The sequence below is a fragment of the Canis aureus genome, chromosome 2, assembly GCF_053574225.1.
Source record: "Canis aureus isolate CA01 chromosome 2, VMU_Caureus_v.1.0, whole genome shotgun sequence".
Taxonomy (NCBI): domain Eukaryota; kingdom Metazoa; phylum Chordata; class Mammalia; order Carnivora; family Canidae; genus Canis; species Canis aureus.
Genome location: NC_135612.1, coordinates 53681394 through 53703561, shown reverse-complemented (window position 1 = coordinate 53703561; position 22168 = coordinate 53681394). Strand labels below are relative to the sequence as shown.

Sequence of the window (22168 nt, the reverse complement as noted above, 5' to 3'; positions counted from 1 at the left end):
GTGAGGAATTTAAACCCAGGCAGTCATATTTCAAACTCTATATTCTTTACTGGGTTATTCTGCTTCCACATGTAGACTACAGGAGAGAAAAGAGGCTTCAGAGAGGTTAAAGCAACTTGCTCAGAGTCACAGCTAATAAGTGGCACAGCCAGGATTCAAATCCAGAGCTGTCGGGATCCCTGGGTGGCGCAGCGGTTTGGCGCCTGCCTTTGGCCCGGGGCACGATCCTGGAGACCCAGGATCGAATCCCACGTCGGGCTCCCAGTGCATGGAGCCTGCTTCTCCCTCTGCCTATGTCTCTGCCTCTCTCTCTCTGTGACTATCATAAATAATAAATAAAAATAAATAAAATAAAACAAATCCAGAGCTGTCAAAAACAAAGTTCATGTTCTTCCCATCCCCACCCCCACCCCCACTGTCCTTTGCTTCCTTGGCCTACAGAAGGACATTGGACACAGGGGCCAGAGGAGTCCTGGCCCTGTGAAGTGGGGTTATATTCCTAGACTTTAGGAAACTTGCCTAACCCCTTAACTGCTGATCTGCCTAGGATGAAATTGGTCCTATTGCTGTTGGCAGTTGAGCAGGTCCTATTATGCTTCCAGAATTTATTATCATGGTTCCAATTTTCATTTACAGTCTTGCATATTGGAGGCTGGGCTTGACAATATGGCTGTGAGGGTTGGGATTCACACTTCATTGAGGCCACCTGAACTCACCAGTCACTGGACTGCACTGTTGTTGCTCTTTGTTCAGATCCCTGTGACCTCTCACCTTGACTATTACAGAAGCTGCGCCCCTGGTGTCCTGTGTCTGAATGGGGCCAGTTAGCTGTTGAGCATGCTGGGGCCTCAACCATGGGTGTGGCCAGGGAAGTGGTTAAACAGCAGGAAGACCGGAGATACTGATCTGGCGTGGAGATACCCAGTGAAGGCATCCTGCTGTCCAAAGCACTGTGGCCAAAGGATGTGACAAGGTTAGGTAGGTAGGCCACCATCCCAAAACAGGAGGCCCAGTGTGTCAGTGGGGGAAGCCCTAGGGAACAAATGGACTTGGTGTCCTGGGAGGATCGGGAAGAGATGAAAGGAGGGAGGGAGGGAGGAAGAAAGGAAGGAAGGAAAAAGCCTTTGTGGCTGGAGCTCAGAGAATGGGTGGAGTTAGAGGTTGTTGAGATGAGGCAGGAGATCGGGTATGGCATTTTTAGCATGTTAAGTATTTTAGGACTTTATCCTCAACTTCCTAGAAGCCAGTGATTCTGGGGAGAGTGATAAGATTTGATTTGTTTATACCAAAGATCACTTGACTGCAGAGAAACTGAAGGCAATGAGCCCCACTGGTAGACTGTCACAGTGAGAGGCTGGAGTGGTTTGGTGTATAGTGGCGGGAGTGGAGATGGAAAGAAATCCAGGTAGACAGAGGAGGAAAGGGACTTCCCAGCAAGACAAAAGTATCTGCCAAGCCATGGAGGTGGGGGAGTGGCTCGTTCCTTGAATATGCAAGTTCTGTACATGGTGGTTATACCACACCTACACATAAAATTTGATAATCCTTTTTAAAAAATTTTTATTTATTTATGATAGTCAGAGAGAGAGAGAGAGAGAGGCAGAGACATAGGCAGAGGGAAAAGCAGGCTCCATGCACCGGGAGCCCAACGTGGGATTCAATCCTGGGTCTCCAGGATCGTGCCCTGGGCCAAAGGCAGGCGCCAAACCGCTGGGCCACCCAGGGATCCCTGATAATCCTTTTTCAATTAATGTTACCTAATCACTTTCCATATTGCCACACAGATTTCATAGCCATTGTTTTTTAAGATTGACTATCATTTAATTGCTCTAACATGGTCCAATTTTGGGGTAATTAATTGATTCCTCTTTAGAGCTAATATAATTAATGTGTTAGTAACTGTTTTAGATTATAAAGTTCCCTCAATATCACCCATAGAACCTCCCTGCACCCCCAAATCCCCCACCACCATATTTTTGTATTTTGTGGTCATTTCTTTAGGGACAGATTTGCAGGAGTCACATTACGGGGAGTCTAGGAGTTTTTTTTGTAAAACTCTTTTTAGGTTGTCAAATTGCTTTCCAAAAGGGTTATTCTAAATTATAATTTCACCAGCACTGTAGGAGAGGACCATTTTCATGCTCCCCTTACCAGAATTGGGTGTAATAACATTTAAAAAATGATATTTGATAAGGTAAAAACAGTACTTTAAAGTTAATACTTTGTGATTAGCCTTTCCCCCCAATTAATACTGAGCTTAAGCATTTTTTTCATGTTCATTACCTAAGTATGTTTCCTCTTTGCTTACTCAGTTTCATTGCCTGTTTATATACTGAGGGAGAAAGTCTTTCAGTTATTTACATTTTAAATATAACCACTGACCATTTTAAGAAGTTCTTTTCCACTTTTAAAAAGTTAATCTTTTTACAAACAACTCTTTATATAGATATATCTATTGATTCTTTGTGATTTTTATTGCACCTAAGCTTATATTCTCTTTTCAAATGTTACTCAGTTTCAATTTCTTCCATTATCACCTGATTTTACATTTAGGTCCTTAATTAAAGTGAGACAACTAAATAGCTTATTTTCAAATTGGTAAGCAGTTATTCCAGCATATTTGTTGGATTCCTTCTCACAAGTTATGATGTGTCCTATAACACATATTAATTTGTACCTAAATTATTATTCTATTTTAATTAGTCTCCCTATATATAGTGACAATTTGAACCATTATAATAGGTTTTAATAGTTGGTAGAGCTAGGTCCCCTTCATTATTCTTGTTTTAGAATTTTCTTTAATATTTCTCCTCAACACTTGAAACATTTTTTCAAGTTTCAATGCATATTTATTGACTTGGGATTTTTTTTTTTTAAATATGCTTCATGCCCAGGGTGGAGCCCAATGCAGGGCTTGAACTCACCACTCTGAGATCAAGCCCTGAGCCGAGATCAAGAGTTGGCTTAACCAACTGAGCCACCCAGGTGCCCTTGGGCTATTTTTTTTTTTTTTTGAGTTAAAAAGTCTGGCTACAAGAGTAATACATATTAGTTTAGAAAATTCAAAAAGTGAAAACCAGAATTTCACTGTTTATTAACTTATGTACTACTCAATCATATGCCATGCATTGTTCCAAGTGCTTACAAACAGTAACTAATTTTGTGTATACAACCATCTAAGTAGAATAATTTTTTTTCAAGTGGAAAAGTTTTATAGTAAAGAATAGTAGTTTTGCAGTAAAGGAAACGGATACTATGCCAGTTTTACAGATGAAGGCACTTGACCAAAGTAGGCAGTGTTGTTACAGTGACCTACGCTCAACACTTTGCGTTGCCGCCATTCCATCAGACACGATAATTATTATTAATATTTTGATAATTATTCACATTCATTCTTGCTGTCAGACTACTTTAAGTCTTTTATACAGTGGGATATCCATGTGCATACCTTGTGTGATCTTTTCACTTAGAGATACGCCATGAACACTTATCTATACCCTAAACTTTTCACAATATTATTTTTAATGACCATTTAATACTTCTCATGTGCATGTGGAACAAGGCATTCAATAAATAACTTGATTCCGAATAGTTTGTTTCCCATTTTTCCCTGCAGCTAACACTGCTGAGATGTAAATTCTTGAGGCTTTTCCCATGTACACGATTTTTTTTTTTTTAAGATTTTATTTATGAGAGGAGAAAGAGCAGGTGCACACAGGCTCAGAGGGAGAAGGAGCAGCAGACTCCCTGCTGAGCAAGTAGCGGGACTCGGGTCTGGATCCCAGGACCTGAGCAGAAGGTAGACGCTTAACCAACTGAGCCACCGAGGTGCCCCACGTCCACAATCTTTTTATTAGAAATTCTAAAACTGGAAATCGCTGGGCCTAATGTTCTATACATTTTAAAGGCTTTGGATGCCCACTGCCTGTCCTCTGGACGGGGTGATGCTAATTTGTCGCTCTAAGTGCGATAGGGACCTGCTCCCCGTCTCCCCCACTGAGTCACTCAAAGGAGAAGCAAAATCTACCAATTTGGGGTCGCCGCACGGATTTACTGAAGATCCCTGAATTGGCCCATTCACTGCCGACCTCGGAGAAACGGCCCCTTTGCACGAGCAGGCACCTGTCCGATGCACCGCAGCCCTGCGTGCAACACGGAAGAGCGGCAAAGAAGCAAACGTCCCCCCGGCGGGCAGTGGCGCGGCGAGCCGCCCCGCGGGGGTCACGGTGAAGGCAGCACCGTAGGTTTTCGCGGGCACCGGGAGCGCGGCCGTTCTCGGAGCCTCGGCTCCGGCATCCGCTCTTCTGACGTGCTCCGCCCGGGGCTCTGCGGCCGGCGGCCCATCCCGGCGCACGCCCCGGCCAGACCTTGACGGGCGAGCCGCTGCTAGCCGAGGGGACGACCCGGCCCAGCCCCGCGGTCCGCGCCGGCCCGGCCCTCGCCGCGCCCCTCGCCGCGCCCCTCGCCGCCCCACCTGGAGCTTCCTCCTCGGGGCGCAGGGAAGCCGGACCCTTGGGCGCGGGCGCACGTTTCCGCGGGCCCCGCGCCGCCGCGCACCAAGCGGAAGTGGCCGTGTTGTGACGGAAGGAGATGCTTTGTGGGAGCCGCCGGCGCTGGAAGAAACGTGGCCCGCAAAGATGATTCAAGCGATTCTGGTGTTCAACAACCACGGGAAGCCGCGGCTGGTCCGCTTCTACCAGCGTTTCGTGAGTGCGGCCTAGCTTCCTCCCGTCCCTTCGGCGCGCCCGTGTAGTCCCCACCCCTCGCTCCCCTGCCGGCTCCGGCCCGGGGCGTGACTCTCCCTCTCCGCGCTCCCGGAGGGACGCGGGCGCTGTCTGGCGGTCTGTCCACCCTCGCGGTCCCTCACCCCTCCCTGGACCCTCGCATCTCTCGGCTACGTGTGACACTTCCCCTGAGGTCTCAGGGCGCGCTGAACGACGGCGGGGGTGTGCCCCACCGAGCTCTCGCCTGGTGGAAGTCCCTTTCATCTCCTTGGTCCCCAAGCGCGGTTGTAGGAGCAGGAAGAAATACACCAGCTTAAGAGTTTCTGCTTGAGCCAAAAGGTCTGCGCTTATTTTGCTTCAGTGCTGGCTAGGACCGCCCAGGGACTGGCTGCCCCCTTCCTCCTGTAGAGTTGAAGAAAGTCTGCTTAAAAGTGGGAAGTGATGAGAAATTATAAATGCTGCCGCGTGAGGGCTCAATAGTTGATAAATGGAAACTTGAGTTTTTCTAAAAAAAGAAAAAAAAAAAAAAAAAAAAACAACTTCTGGGAAAACACAAATGTCATTATTTGCCTCCCGCCCTTTGGTGTTGGATTTCTTCGTGACAAGGTTGCACAGTGTTACAGGCATAATTGGTGAAAGGAAGACGGTAGAGTCAGAAAACTGTTCAGGAATCAGCTCATCTTTTTTTTTTCTTTTTTTGTCTCTGTTGATTCCGTGTTTCTTTTCTTTCTTTCTTTCTTTTTTTTTTTTGTCAAATAGAAATGAACAAAATAATTTTAACCTTTTTCATAGAATTTTTATTTTTTTAATTTTTAAAAAAGATTTTATTTATTTATTCACGAGAGACACAGAGAGGCAGAGACACAGGCAGAGGGAGAAGCAGGCTCCCTGTGAAGAGCCTGATTCCAGACTGGATCCCAGGATCCTGGTGATCCTGCCCTGAGCCAAAGGCAGAGGCTCAACCACTGAACCACGCAGGTGCCCCTTCATAGAATTTTTAAAGCTAGATGACATTTTATTAAATGCTTTTGAGATAAAACTATGGACATTCAATACAACCATTCAATTTGTCTTCGCGTTTTTGTGCATGTTTCTTTTTCCACCTTTGGGCATTACTGAGAAATAAATCACATATGTATAGCTCACTTACTTTTTAAAATTTACTTTTCATTCTTACTACTTTATTAAGATTTTATTTACTTAGAGCAATCAAGGGGGGACAAACAGAGGGAGAGTCAGGCTCCAGGCTGAGCACAGAGCCCCACATGCGGCTGGATCCCAGGACCCAGAAGTCATGACCTGACTAAGCCACTCAGGCGTCCCTATAGTTCAACCATTTAAAATATACAGTTCAGGGGTGCCTGAGTGGCTCACTGGGTGAAGTATCTGCTTTCAGCGCAGGTCACGATCCCAGGGTCCTAGGATCGAGTCCCACATCCAGCTCCCTGCTCAGCAGGGCATCTGCTTCTTTCTCTCACTCTCCCACTATTCTCTCCCTTTCTCTCTTAAATAAGTAAAATCTTTTTAAAAAGTGGATTTTAGTACATTCACAAAGTTGTGGAACCATCACCACAGTCCATTTTAGGACATTTCCAATTCCCCAAAAAGAAGCCCATACCCATTAGGAATCATTCCCTATTTCCTCTTAACTCCCTCAGTTCTAGACAACCACTAGTCTGCTTTCTACTTTCTGTCTCTAAATTTGCCTGTTCTGGACATTTCATATAAATGGTATTCAATATGTGGTCTTTTATGATTGGCTTCTTTTGCTCAGTATGTTTTTAAGGTTAATCTGGCTTGTAGCGTGTATTAGTTCTTCATTCCTTTTTTTTTTTTTCATTCCTTTTTATTGCCAAATTATATTCTGTTGTATGGATATACCACATTTTGATGTCCATCAGTTGATGTTTCTACCTATGGCTCTTGTGAATGATGCTGCTGTGAACATTCATGTACAAGTTTTTATGTGCACATATGTTTTCATTTTTCTTTTTTTTTTAAGATTTTATTTATTTATTCATGAGAGAGAGAGAGGGAGAGGGAGAGAGGGAGAAGCAGGCTTCATGCAGGGAGCCTGATGCGGGACTTGATCCCTGGTCTCCAGGATCACACCCTGGGCCAAAGGCAAGCACTAAACCACTGAGCCACCCAGAGATCCCCTGTTTTCATTTTTCTAGGTTATAAACCTAGCACTAAAATTGCTGGGTGGTATAGTAACTCTGGTGAACATTTTGAGAAATTGTCCAACAGTTTTTCCAAAGTGGCTGTACTGATTTATGTACCCTTCAGCAATGTATAGGAGTTCCAATTTCTCCACTTCCCTATCAACATTTGTTACTATCTTTCTGATAAGAAACACTTTAATGGGTATAAAGTGGATTCTCATTATGGTTTTAATTTGTTTCCCTAATGACTAATGATGTTGAGCAACTCTGCATGTCCTTATTGGCCATTGGTAAACTTTCTTTGGAGGACATAGGATTTTTATAAGAACCACATTAGCTTGTAAGTGAAAGTTACCTTGAAAATTGCAGAGAACTAAGAGATATAAGGGGTTGTTAAAAGTCTTTGAGATATCTAAGCAAGTGTTAGTTCACTTTTCTGTTGAAATTAGAAATTAGTTAGCTTCACCATTTCATAGCACTTCTCTGCTGCAACCTCCTCCTAGGGTCAGATAAATGGCTTTAGTTTGAAAGATGTTTTTGTCAGGTTAAAAAAAGTGCTGATATTTTAGCATGTTTTGTACTTCCAAGTACACAGAGTTAATCCTTTACAGTATCCTGGCGTCAGTTAGCTTTGTGACTTTAAATGGAAACCCGGAAAACAGTGACTGATTGACTCAAACTTAAAGCGAATAGTGATTAGCAGGTTTTCATTCATTCAGTAAATACTGAGCCATTGTTTATCCATGTTAAGTCAAAATTATGAAATGTAATTTCTCCACAATGACATTTTCCCTGTTTTTTTTTTTTCAGTCTATTAAATAACCTTTCAAACTTAAGGCAGTGCTTAAATTCAAACTTAAATTCAATGCTTTAGAAAGAAGGGATTAACATTACTTGAGTCTATTTTCTGACTCTTAGGGCAAGTCCAATCTGAAGGTTTTCTTAAGCTTTGGTACTCAAAATGTATACCCAGACCAGCAGCATTGGTACCAGCATCGGTATTACCTGGACGCTTGTTAGAAATGCAATCTTAGGGATCCCTGGGTGGCGCAGCGGTTTAGCGCCTGCCTTTGGCCCAGGGCGCGATCCTGGAGACCCCGGATCGAATCCCACGTCGGGCTCCTGGTGCATGGAGCCTGCTTCTCCCTCTGCCTATGTCTCTGCCTCTCTCTCTCTCTCTCTCTTTGTGACTATCATAAAATAAAAAAAATAAAAAAAATAAAAAGAAATGCAATCTTAGAATATACCCCAAACCTACTAAATCAGAACCTATATTTTAATAACATTCCCAGGTGATTCGTTGCATATTGAAATGTAAGGGCATTGGTCTAGAGCTTTTAATTGCTTTTGTCTTAATGATCAGTGTATTTTTTCCATCATCCTTTTATTTTTTTTAAGATTTATTTATTTATTTGAGAGAGAGCAGGGGGAGGGGCAGAGAGAGAATCTCAAGCAGATTCCCTTCTGAGTGCACAACCCATGGCAGGGCCCAATCTCACGACTCTGAGATCGTAACTTGAGCTAAAAGCAAGAGTTGGGTGACTGAGCCACCCAGATGCCCCCCCATCGTCCTTTTTTTTTTTTTTTAAACCATAGTTACTATGAACCTCCTCTGTATAGACAGAAATCAGTATGAGTTATCAAGAGGTATCATTACAGTTGAGCTTTCTTGTGTATGGTAGTGAAGAAAAGTATAACTTAAAATTCTAATCTGTAAATAGAATTTTTTTCTGTCAATAATACTTTGTTGGTGAGTAAATACCCCATCTTATATGTAATACCATATTTTACCAGTACAAAAGATGGAAAATTCAGGTTTTAAAAACATGGTTACACAATTAAATCTTGACCTCCCTGAAAGGTTAGACCTATTGACATTTGTTATTTGCCCTGGTGTAGATATATTCTAGGGGAAGGCAAAATACTCCAGGACTGGATCTTCTAGTTATTCTTTGGTCTTTTATGAGAGTTTATTAGTTCTCCTTCCCTTGTTTCTTTTTTTTTTTTTTTTTTTAAGATTTTATTTATTTTAGAAAGAGAGTATGAGTGGGAGGAGGGACTGAGGGAGAAGGGGAGAGAGAATCTCAAGCAGACTCTTCGCTAAGCATGGAGACTGAGGTGGTACTCCATCTCACAACCCTGAGATCATGACCTGAGCCGAAACCCAGTCGGATGCTAAACCAATTGAGCTACTCAGGCACCCTGCTCCTTTCCTTGGTTATTAACCATAAGGAAGTGTCGCTTTACCTCTCAGGACAGTAATGGTTAGTGACTTGATGTCCAGATAAATGTGCCCTAGCTTAATTCCTGTAACTGAGTCTTACCATTTTCCATAGATTCCCCTTTTATTTTTTCTGGAAACTGGTACCAAATCTTTAGATCGTTCCTGCTTAGAAACACTTCTCTCCCTGTTCATCCATGGAATGTAGTTTTTCAGACATCCCCACTGATTCACTTTCTTTTATTCCATAGCCAGAAGAAATTCAACAACAGATTGTTCGAGAGACCTTCCATCTAGTTCTCAAGCGAGATGACAACATTTGTAACTTCTTGGAAGGTGGAAGGTAAATAATGGGCTTCAGTTTTCTATCCGTGTATCTACTGTTGGGTGTTCTTCATCACTGTTGCCTCTTCAAGTGGTACTCAGGTGTCAGGTGGGTACCTGAGCTGCCCAGGAAGAGACCCAGTTCTGTTTGGGAAGCTGTTGAATGATTGTGCTTCAGATATTACTCATTTAGATGTTTGGTTTCTGGGAAGATGGTAGAAGAAAAAGTGAGGTAAAGTGGTTTTAGGTACCTCTGCCAAACCTGGTTGCTGTTCCCCTGGTAGAAATGGCCTGTTGTTTGCCTGTCTTCCCCTTTCTGTTGCGCCTATTCTCATTCTTTGGCATGGAGTTTTCTTCGATACATTTAAGATACAGCCATTTAAACATTTCCCATCTTCCACAGTTTGATTGGTGGCTCTGACTACAAATTGATTTATCGGCACTATGCTACACTCTACTTTGTGTTTTGTGTGGATTCATCAGAGAGTGAACTTGGAATCTTGGACCTCATCCAGGTATGTGTAGTCAGCTAATGATGGCAGCCACTAATGAGAATTTGCACTGGATTTTTGAGTAACCATCCTGTAGATCTTTTTGTCAGTCTCTTTATTGATGCTGGTAAGAATTGCCAGATGTCCACCATATGGTGCTGTAAGAAAGCTCCTAGCAACCCTTAAAAACTAGAGCTTTTGGACTCATTGGTTTCTACTGAGCCCTCTCACTGCCTTTGGTTTTCATGTACAATTCTGACACCAATTCCAATGTGTGTGCTTCCCCCTCCACCACCACCTAGCAGTTAACTCAGTTCTCTGTGGGCAGTGACTAGGTGTCCCACAAATTTAACTCAATTCTGACACTATCTACCTGGAGATAGATACCAATCACAACTCCAGGGTGGTATCACCTGTGCTTCTGACTGGCTATAGATCAGGGAGGTTCCCATGACTTCCTCCTTGGGTTTGATTTGCTAGAGTGGCTCATAGAACTCTTGAGAGGAACATGTTGCTTACTAGATTACCAGCTTACTATAAAAGGATATAACTCAGGAATAGCCAGATGGAAGAGATTTACAGGGCAAAGAATGGGGAAGTGAGGAAAGGACATGCCCTTTCCAGTCAGGCCACTCTCCAAAGTCCACCAACCCGGAAGCTCTCAAAACAATGTCCTGTTGGATTTCTCTGGAGATTGAGGGTGGGACTGAAAGTTCCAATCCTCTAATTGTATGGTTGGTTCTCTGACTACCAGCCTCCATTGTTAGGTGCTTTCTAAAAATCATCTTATTAACATAAACAGGACATCTTTATCATTTAAGAGCTTTATTTATTTATTCTGAAATTTTAAGATATTAAGTTTTCATTCACAATGAATGAAAACTTCACAAATGTTTCATATAATTATACAACTTTCCCTTTAACTCTGTTAAACTGTTCACTCTCCATTGAAACTCTATACTTATCTCCTCTTCTTCGCTAATCATAAGTCTCTAAGAAAGAAAGAAAGAAAGAAAGAAAGAAAGAAAGAAAGAAAGAAAGAAATGAACAAGCATAGGAGCAGGGGCAGAGGGAGATTCAGACTCCCCACAGAGTAGGGAGCCCATTGCGGGGCTGTATCCCAGGACCTAGAGATCATGACCTGAGCCGAAGGAAGACGCTCAACTGACTGAGTCACCCAGGGGCCCCCATACTCAAGGTTTTCAAGAGTAAGTCAAAGCACATTTCAGTGAAGGTAAAAAATGTGTGTCATCAGCTGATTCAGGCAGCAGAGAAGTAGAAGAGATATTAGATTATTTCCATTTTCCTTTTTCTTTTTAACACAAATAAAACTATTGTATGTCTTTATGCAGACAGTTAGGTCTATTCACATCCTGCTGAAAACAGAATTCCTGAGTCAAAGAGATGAATATTTCTAATTATAATGCCTGTAGCAAGATAGATACTCAGGAAAGCTATATTAATGTACAATGACTCCAGGACTGTTTGAGTTCATGTTTCTTCCTACTTCCAACATTGAAATATGTCCTTTTTAGTCTCTACTCAAAGGTAGAGTGGTGCCTCAAATATCTGAATTTTTACATATTAATCATGCCTACTTTTTCCATGTGTAAATTTACAGTTATTTTCAGATAGACCTTTTATAATATAATTGAACCGCTTGTCCAGTAAAGCCTAGATCCTGATTTATAGTTTCATATTTCATCTATTCTATGATACACACTTATTTTCCCACACTTTAGTAACTCGTACATCAGGATATATTACAATAAATGACACCTTAGATTGGTAGCATTTTTTTTCTTACCACAAAAATAGTGTTTTCTCTTATAATCAATGAAAAGTAATTCTCTGTATATTTTTGAGTTTATCTTAAAACTTTTTTCTAAACTACTATATTAAAATGTAAATAATCCATTTTACTTCCCATGTTGAAGAAACCTTAATTTATAAGATTTAGAGTAGAATCCAAACTCCCTGTCAGCCTACAAGGCGGTCATGATCTAGCTCCTTTGTTTTTCTCTGTTTGAAGTCATCATATTCATGCACACCTTCAGGATATTCTAGCCATTTCTGCCTTCTTTCTGTTCCTCAGACACAGTACATTTTTGCTTCAGGGCCTTTGCACTTGTTCTGTCCACTAGAATGCTCTCGCTTGAGTTCTTTTCCTCTTTTGCTCTTCAAATGACTGGCTTCATTATTCATGACTTTGCTCAAGCATTGATCCTCTAAGACTTTCATGAAGGCTTGTCTGAAGTAACTCCCACCCCATCATGCTGCTCGTTTCCTTTAGAGCACTTATGACAGTAGAAAAGACCTTGTTCATATCTTGTTCTTTCCACACCAAGAACATAAGCCTGACGAGAACATGACTTGTTGGCTGAGGCAGCCCCTCAGTAGAGTAGAATGATCTGTGTCTAGCACGTAGTAACCACTCAACTAAATGTTGGTTAAATAAACATTATACTTAGTGAGATTTAGTTTTTATTTATCATTTTGTTCCAGAATTGTTTCTCTTTCTGCATGAGTTTCATGCTGTTTATTTATTGTTGTTAATGTAGGTTCATATACTTAGTAAGATCAGTTATTCCCCCAGATGCAGTTCTTTTTCAATATATTCTCTGATATTTATAACCATTTATCCAGCTGTATACATTCTTGAATAATTTGCAGTAGTCCCAGAAGTCTCTGTTGGATTTATACTTAGAAAGGAATTAAAAATAACATTTCTTTCCATTTATTCATTTCTTCTTTCAGATCCTCTATTAAAGTCTTGTTTCTTTTCACATAAAGTCCTAATATCTTATGGTTTATTCTGAAATTTTAAGATATTAAGTTTTCATTCACAATGAATGAAAACTTCACAAATGTTTCATATAATTATACAACTTTCCCTTTAACTCTGTTAAACTGTTCACTCTCCATTGAAACTCTATACTTATCTCCTCTTCTTCGCTAATCATAAGTCGCTAATCATAAGTTTATCTTCCTATCACCATTGTTTCCAATTAAAAAGTATATATGTTATTAAGCTTTTTAGCACAAAGATTTAAATCTTTTTAACACAAGATTTATTTCAATATATGTTGAGATATGGAACTTTCTTCTTTTCCATATCATTATCCAGTTTCTCCAAATTATTCAGCTTCCTGTCATTTTGCTACCCCTAGCTTAAACTTAAAATTTCTATATAGATTTAGGCCTATTCCTGGAATTTCAAGGTTATTGTTTTGGGTTTTTAAAATTATATAAGTAGAAAAAATATTTTAAAAAATCCTACAAATACTACATCAATATATTCTTTTTATAAAAAATTCAAATAGTTTATTAAGTATAATGGAGAAGTCCTTCCCTTGGCATTCATCCCTTCTCTCTCATACAGCACTCCCCTCTCTAGAGGTAGCCCCTATTAAGTCTCAATGCATGTACACACACGTGTTATACACATTAACTTTGTAAAATAAAAAATAGTCACACAATATTAGTTCTGTAACTTGCTTTTTATCACTTAATAATAAGTCTTGGAGCTTTTTCCATTTCATATATACTTTTTATTAGTGCATGATTTTATAATAAAGTTTATTATATTATATATATTATAATATATATATTACATTATATAAATGAATTATAATAATATAAATGAGTCTGCCATAATCTTTTATGCGGCACCCAGTATATGTTTTTTTTTTTTTTTTTTTCCCAGCATCTGTTTCAAACAGCACTGAGTACTACTACCCTTGCACATGTATCTGTATGCCCATGTGATAGTTTCTTTGGGATAGATTCCTAACATTGGAATTGCTGCTTTGATTAAAGGATGTGTATTTTTTAAATTGATAGGTATTACCAGATTGTTTCCCCGAAAAAGGCCTGTTTCCCCATAACTTCACCAACTTTCAATATGAAGACTATTTCCAAATGTTTGCAAATCTGATGGGTGAAAACAGAGAAATTCATTGTTTTCCCTAGCTTTCTTGAATATTGATGAACCTCATGGCTCTCAGTGTTTATTGGTCATTTATATTTGAAAATATCTGACCATAGCGTTTGTTCACTTTTCTCATGGCCATTTGTTTTATTCATTTGTAAGTGTTGCATTTTTTCTTAACTTTCGGATATCAATCCTTTTTCTGTTAAACTTGCTGCAAATATTTTCTCATAGCCATTGGTCTTTTAACTTTAGGTAGTTATGCCGGTTGATATTTTTCCTGATAATTCCAAGCTATAAAAAGGTTTTCCAATATTGCAGTTCCTTTATTTTTCTTTTGAGAAAACTATTTTTAAAAATTTCTTCAAATATATATATGTATATATATTTTTAGACTCAGTAAACTTGATTGATGACATATAAAGATAACTCTTATTTGTTCTCCTTATTCTTCAGCTCTTTTCTTTCATTTAAAAAAAATTTCCAGTGTAGTTAACATACAGTGTTATATTAGCTTCAGGTATACAATATAGTGATTCAGCAGTTCTGTGCATTACTCAGTGTTTGTCATTCTAAGTGTACTCTTTTTTTTTTTTTTTTTTAAGACTTTATATTTATTCATGAGAGACACAGAGAAAGGCAGAGACATAGGGGAAGAAGCAGGCTCTCTGTGGGGAACCTGATGCGGGACTCGATCCCAGGACCCCAGGATCATGACCTGAGCCAAAGGCAGGCGCTCAACCACTGAGCCACCCAGGTGCCCCTCTAAGTATACTCTTAATCCCCTTCACCAGTTTACCCAACCCCCCTTCCACCTCTCTTCTGGTAACCAACCAGTTTATTCTGTATTTAAGAGTTAGTTTTTTGGTTTCTTTTTTTGTTGTTCATTTGTTTCTTAAATTCCTCATGAGTGATATCATACAATATTTGTTTTTCTTGGACTGATTTGTTTCACTTAGCATAATACTCTCTAGCTCCATCCATGTTGTTGGAAATGGTAAGATTTCTTTTTTTTTTTTTTTTTCTTTTTATGGTTGAGTAATACTCTGTGTGTATGCACACCACATCTTTATTTATCTATCTTTGGACGCCTTGGTTGCTTCCATACTTGGCTGTTGTACATAATGCATATACCTTTTTGAATTAGTGTTTTCATATTGTTTGGATAAATACCCAGTAGTGGAATTTTTGGATCATATGGTAATTCTGTTCTTAATTTTTTGAGAAACTTCATACAATTTTCTATAGTGACTGCACCAGTTTGCATTCCCACCAGCAATGCACAAGGGTCCCTTTCTCCACATCCTTGCTAACGCTTCTTGTTTTTTTGTTTTTGACTCTAGCCGTTCTGACTGGTGTAGGTGATACCTCCTTCTGCATTTCCCTGAGGATGAGTGATGTTGAGCATCTTTTCCTGTGCCTGTTGGCCATCTGTATATCTTCTTTGGAGAAATGTCTATTCGTGTTTTCTGCCCATTTTTAAATTGGATTATTATTAATTTTTATTAATTTTTTTTGCTGTTATATAAGTTCTTTTTGTATTTTGGTTACTCCTTATTGGATATGTCATTCGCAAATAACTTCTCCCATTTTCTAGGTTGTCTTTTTACTTTGTTGACTGTTTCTGTTGCTGTGCAGAAGCTTTTTATTGTGATGTAGTCCCCGTAGTTTTTTTCCTTTTGTTTCCCTTGCCTTAGGGGACCTTTCTAGAAAAATGTTGCTATGGTCAGTGTCAGAGAGATTACTGTTTCTAGGATTTTTATGGTTTCTAGTCTCAAATTTAGATCTTTAATCCATTTTGAGTTTATTTTTGTGTATGATATAAGTGGTCCCAGTTTCATTCTTTTATGGAGCTGTCCAGTTTTCCCAATAGTATTTGTTAAAGAGACTTTCTTCCATTGTATATTCTTTTTCTTTTTAAAATAATAGTTTTCTTTTTTTTTTTTTAAGATTTTATTTATGCATGAGAGACACAGAGGAGAGACACAGAGAGAAAGAGAGAGAGAGGCAGAGACACAGGCAGAGGGAGAAGCAAGCTCCATGCAGGGAGCCCGATACGGGACTCAATCCCAGGTCTCCAGGATCATGCCCTGGGCTGAAGGCGGCGTTAAACGGCTGAGCCACCTGGGCTGCCCTCCATTGTATATATTCTTGCCTCCTTTGTCAGAATAATTGACCATATAATCGTGGGTGGGTTTATTTCTGGGCTATCTAGTCTGTTCCATTGATCTATGTGTCTGTTTTTGTGCCAGTACCATACTGTTTTAATTACTATAGCTTTGTACTGTATCTTGAAATCTGGGATTGTGATACTTCCTGTTTTGTTCTTTTTCAGGAATGCTTTGGCTATGTGGAGTCTTTTGTGGTTCTATACAAATTTTACAATTGTTTGTGTTCTAGTTCCATGAAATATGCTGTTGGTGTTCTGATGGAGATTAAATTAAATGTGTGAATTGCTTAGGGTGGTCTGGCCATTTTAACAGTATTTGTTCTCCTGAGAAAACCATTTTTATCACTATCACCACCCAGTTTATTTGCACTAGATTATGTAGCAAATGGCCAGATTGCTTATAGAACATCTGCATAACATTTGTTTCATGTTTCAAGAGACAAAAATAACTGCAAAAGGTTCAGTACAAAAGTACACAAGATGGCACAGATAATCCATGTATGAAACTTCATCCCACCTGCAGCTTTTATAAATTTTAAAAGTAGAATTCATAAACTAAAAAATTTGTCCTGTAGGGATGCTTGGATAGCTCAGTGGTTGAGCATCTGCCTTTGGCTCAAGTTGCGATCCCGGGGTCCTGGATTGAGTCCCGCATCAGGCTCCGGGCAAGGAGCCTGCTTTTCCTTCTGCCTCTCTCTCTGTGCCTCTCATGAATAAATAAAATAAAATAAAATGTAAAAAAATTGTCCCATAAAGTTTAATGGAAGGAGATTTAGCCTGATTGTAACACTAACACCAGTGTCACTGATTAGATTTTTATAAAGTTATATTCCCCCCCCAGCTTTATTGAGTATAATTGATGTATAATATTACATGTATATAGTATTGTGTGAGTTTAAAATATATAGTCTGTTGGTTCAGTGCACTTACATGTTGCAAAATGGTTAGCACTGTATCATTAGCTAACACTTCTTATTGCATCACACAATTACCTTTTTTATTTTTGTAGTGAGAATCCTATTTTTCAATAAATTAAAGTCAGTATGATACCCATGCAAGCTAGAATGCCAGCCATCTGGTGTACAAGGACCTGACATCAGAACAAGAAGTCTGTAAAGTCCAGACTTTAAAAGTGTGATTTTTTTTTTCAAGCTGAATCCATTCCTTGCATTATGTGTAGGTTTACGATCTTGCCATTTCATACTGATAGCTAGATTTCCAAATACAGTTGACCCTTGAACTGTGCTAGACCCACTTATACATGGATTTTCTTGAGTAAAAAAATATTATAGTGCACTACTGTAAGTATATTTTCCTTATGATCTTAATAACATTTTTTTAGCTTACTTTAGTGTAACAATGCAGTGTATAATACATATAACATACACAATATATGTTGGTTGATTGTTATTGGTAAGACTTCCAGCTACTAGTAGTAGGCTATCAGTAGTTAAATTTGGGGGGAATCAAGTTATAGATGGATTTTTGACTGTGTGGGAAGTGTGGGAGGGTCAGCGCTTCTAATCTCCATGTTCTAGAGTCAACCATACTTCTTCCTGTTGCTTAGTTTTGGAACTTTCTACATCAGCTGAGCTATATCCATCTTCATCTTCACTTGCAATACCACTTAGTTTTCTAAATTTGATATTTTGGTTGTTTTCAAAATTCAGTATATTCTATATTTTAAGGAGGCTGGGATTTGTCCCCTTCTTTCTTGCCATGCTGAAGCGTCTGCTTTTTCCTCTTGTTCAGCTGGTTTCACTGGATTCACAACTACTAGGTTGTAATAACTAGATAAGATTATTCTGATCTCTGCCAAAGTGTTAGTTTGGGCTAACATTTGAGCCATAGCTGTTTGAGGAGTCATAGTAGTCCCCCACTATGCACAGCTTCGCTTTTCCTGGCTTTAGTCACATGGGTCAACCAAGGTCCAGAAGCTTGTCCTTCTGACTTATCAGAGGGTCAGTAGTAGCCTGATACTATGTCACAGCACTTATATCACTCACCTCACTTCATCTCACCATGCAGGCATGTTTTTATCTCTTGTCATCACAGGAAGAGTGAGTATAGAACAGTAAAATCTTGAGAGAGCAAGGAAGAGACCAGATTTGTGTAACTTTTGTTACAATATATTATTATAATTGTTCTATTGTTCATTTCTTAGTGGGCCTCATAAACTAAACCATCACAAATGTATGCATATAGGCCATAGTCTGTACAGGGTTGGGTATTGCTTGTGGTTTCAGCACCCACAGGGGTCCCAGGGTGCTCCCCCACGGACAAGGGGAGCTTGCTGTACCACCCACAAGGCCAGAGCATTGAGAACAGCCTCCTGTCGCTGTGGCTGTTTCTTGTTTTTGTTTTTCAACAACTGCCTCTTGCCAGTCTTGTCATTTTCAGCCTCTGCCCTTTCCAGGCCCCTAGCTAAAGCTTTTTGTGCAACCATAGCTATTTCTGTCTCTGAAGAAGGCTAGACTAGGAGTTTGGCTTAAAGTTTTGTGAATTCTAGGGATCCCTGGGTAGCTCAGCGGTTTAGCACCTGCCTTTGACCCAGGGCGGTCCTGGAGTCCCGGGATCGAGTCCCGCGTCAGGCTCCTGGCATGGAGCCTGCTTCTCCCTCTGCCTGTGTCTCTGCCTCTCTCTCTCTCTCTCTCTGTCTATCATAAATAAATAAATAAATCTTAAAAAAAAAAAAAAAACTTCTCCTTTTCTATTGTCTTCTTTCTACCTGTCATCTCTTCCTGTGCTGCTCCTGCTTCTACCCCTATGCCTGTTGGTGCTGAGCAGGAATTAGATCTGATCCACAGTGCTTCCCCTGCTTCTGGATCATTGTTCCTTCGTTTTTCTGCTTCTAGATTATGACTTCTTGATCATTTCCACTCCCTGCTTCTATTGTGATGATGCCTTTAATGAGACGGTAGGTCTTGAGTGACTTCTGCCTCTTGATGACTTACTTTCTTTGTGTTTGTGTCTGTCCACACCATTTTCTTTTCTTTCTTTTTCTTTTCTTTTCTTTTTTTTTTTTTTTGTCCACACCATTTTCAGATGAATTTAGCCTCTCCTTTCCTTTATAAGAAAAGTGTTCTTTGTCATTATGTTCCTCAAGTTTGTATTTCTTATAGGATTTATTTTTAGATTCATGTCTTATTATTTTGCTATCTGAGTCTGTAGCATCTTCAGTTTGTTCATACATTAGCATATTCTTTGCTTCTGCTCTGGCTCCTGCATTTTCTTCCTACATTATCTGAATTTTATGTTCTTTTGATCTTGATCATGATCTTGAATGATGGTATCTTGAAGCTCTAAAAGAAACAGATACATCTGACTGCTCTTTTTTATCTTTATCTGGGAATATCTTTTCTGAAGCTATCCCATCTCATTCTGTATTACTGGCCTATTTGAGAACCCAGTTTTTAGGGATTAAATTGGGTCTCCTCAAATTTATATGTTGAGGCCCTAACCCCCAGTGTGACTATATTTAGAAATGAGTGCTTTCAAGGACGTTATTATGGTTAAATGACGTCATAGGGGTGGGGCTCTGATCCGATACAATTTGTGTTCTTATAAGAAGTGGAAGAGGGATCCCTGGGTGGCGCAGTGGTTTAGCGCCTGCCTTTGGCCCAGGGCGCGATCCTGGAGACCCGGGATCGAATCCCATGTTGGGCTCCCGGTGCATGGAGCCTGCTTCTCCCTCTGCCTCTCTCTCTCTCTGTGTGACTATCGTAAATAAATAAATTAATTAAAAAAAAAAAAAGAAATGGAACAGACACTAGAGATTTCTCTCTTTCCATGTGCACAAACCATAGAAAGTCCCTTCAAAGACAGTGAGAAGGTGGCTGTCTGTGAGCCTGGAGGAAATCCCTCATCAAGGAACCAGTTCTGCCAGACCTTGATCTGGGATTGTTAGCCTTCGACACTGAGAAAATAAATTTCTGTTGTTTAAGCCACATAGCCTGTGGTGTTTTGTTATGGCAGCCCAAGATAACTAATACACCAATCTTAATTTCATTAACCCTCTTTAATAAAAGCAGGCCCTTGGCACAGTGCTGTTAAGAAATACAGTCTCCTTTTCCTCACCTATGTGATGTTCCAGGCATCTTACTCCAGAGTCCTGGTTGCTGTGGCAGTGCTATTTTAACAATACCAGCCACCCAGAAGCTTCCCATGGACTGACTAAATCTGCTCCCTTTGCAAGACCTGAGGGGCACAAAGGGGATCTTCCATTGCTTTTCTAGTTTGTTTTTAACATTTAGCTCAGTAGTATCTGTAAGGTGTTTTATGTCTGTATTGGGACAGGTAGCTACCTTTAATTTTTCCCCTGAAGAATAGCCATTTGTCCCAGTACGGTCAACTATTGCATCTTTTCCCCACCAATTAAAAATTTTGTCAAATCACTTTGTCAAAAATTGTATTTTCTTGGCATGAGAGGCCCCATGTATGATGAAGTGTGTCCCCAAACCTGGTAGGGCAGGGAAGAGGAAAGGCAATGCGCAGTAAAGGGAGAGGAAGAGGATTTAGTGGTGTCAGCCACTGGAGGCTACATGAATGTGGCAACAGGTATGGAAGCTCTGGGCTTGGAAGCAGCTGGGCGTGGAAGCAGCCGGGCAACTGCAGGCTACAGTGACTCTTTCAGAGACTGCTGTGGCTTTCATGCTTTTGGTCTTCCTAGAGTACCTCTGAAAATATTACACACAAAGTCAACTTTTTAATTTTCTTAGGCTTCAAAACCCATGATATGCCCATGATGTGTCCCTGTGCTTCACTGGATTTCTCAACAGTGGCTTTTCAGCATAACTTGTCTGAAATTCTTGAAGTACAGAATTCAAGCCGATGGTAGATTTTATCATGATTTGAATTTGGTCTATTGACCCAATAATTTCAGAGAATTCATTTTTGTTCATAATTGCATAGACTTCTAGAGCCAGCATTATTAAGCTTTAAGGCAAAAGCCCACTTTTGCTTTTTATGGAAGGTTTTGCTTTAAGACATAGATACAATGCACTTTAATTTACCTTTGTCTTAATTTATAGTAGGTTTTGTATGAATTTTAACCCTTTAACAAATTTCCAAAACTGGATTATGCGTTTTTTTTTTTTTTTTGGATTATGCGTTTGACAGTAATTAAAATGATTTGCTACATCTTCGGGGAAGGGAATGTATTTTCTCATACACATCTATAAATATCAGTATTTTATATACTGTCCCATACTTTTATTCCTATGTTAGTATTTTACTATTTTAATGAGCAAAGCTATGCAGTGAATTTTGATACCTAGTAACACTAGTCATTCTTTTAAGTCCTATTGGGAACTTCCAGATTTCTAAGTTCATTTTTTTCTTTTAAAACTAGAGGCCATGTATATATATACACAAGGATAGAACAGGAGAGGAAACAATAGCAAGTAACTTTTTGGAAGGAGGAAAGAATATGGATGCTTGGTAATTGACTTGGTAAGTCCAAGGAAGCCACATCCTGGGCCAGCCTAGAGAAGGCTGACAGCCAAACTGCTACACTGCATGGAAGCCTCACAAGGCACTGAGCTGGCACCACAGCCACTGGGTGTGGTGTGGAGTGGGCAGGGAAAGATGCCTGAGAACCAGTTAGATCCCTAAATCCTTTCCCTAGTTCTGGTTATCCGGTTTGGGGGACACCAGACATGATTGATGGTGCATGTCATGGGGATCAAATGAACATGTGCCTTGTAAATGTTGTATACTGACTTCCTAGCCCTTTGCCACCACTTAGCACCCAAATTTTGGGTAGCTAGTCTTTTAGTCTTCAGGCTGGAAATCGTAAAATTTCTTTGGGAAATCTGAGCAATCTAAGGGGAAGGAATTTTAAAAAGGCTTAAGGGGATGAAGGGGAGGATCCCCAGCAAATAGTTAGAGTTGTGGAGCTTCCAATCAGCCTTTGATTCTTCTGATTAAAAAAACAAGGATGATCAGTAATCTGATAAAAGCCTCTAACATTGCAGATGGAGCTTAAATGAACAAACCATAAAGAGCAATGTAGAGGAGATAGAGACCATAAAAGAAAGGAAAACAATAAAACAAACAAACCTGTCTTTAAGCCACAGGGAAATAAAAAACGGACTGCTAAATAAAAAAGAAAAATGGAACAAAATGTTCTTTTAGAAATTAA

At 39.9% G+C, this 22168-nt stretch overlaps 1 protein-coding gene across 2 annotated transcripts in view; it reads left to right on the top strand.

Moving 5' to 3' along the window:
• Nucleotides 1–4547: 4547 nt before the first annotated feature.
• Nucleotides 4548–22168, top strand: part of AP3S2 (adaptor related protein complex 3 subunit sigma 2) — a 53841-nt gene continuing 36220 nt past the window's right edge. For both annotated transcript variants that reach the window (XM_077872277.1, XM_077872266.1), the window contains exons 1-3: nt 4548–4706; nt 9362–9453; nt 9838–9949. In XM_077872277.1, the coding sequence (XP_077728403.1) occupies nt 4638–4706; nt 9362–9453; nt 9838–9949 (273 nt within the window). In that variant the 5' untranslated portion in view covers nt 4548–4637. The remainder of the gene's footprint in view (nt 4707–9361; nt 9454–9837; nt 9950–22168) is intronic.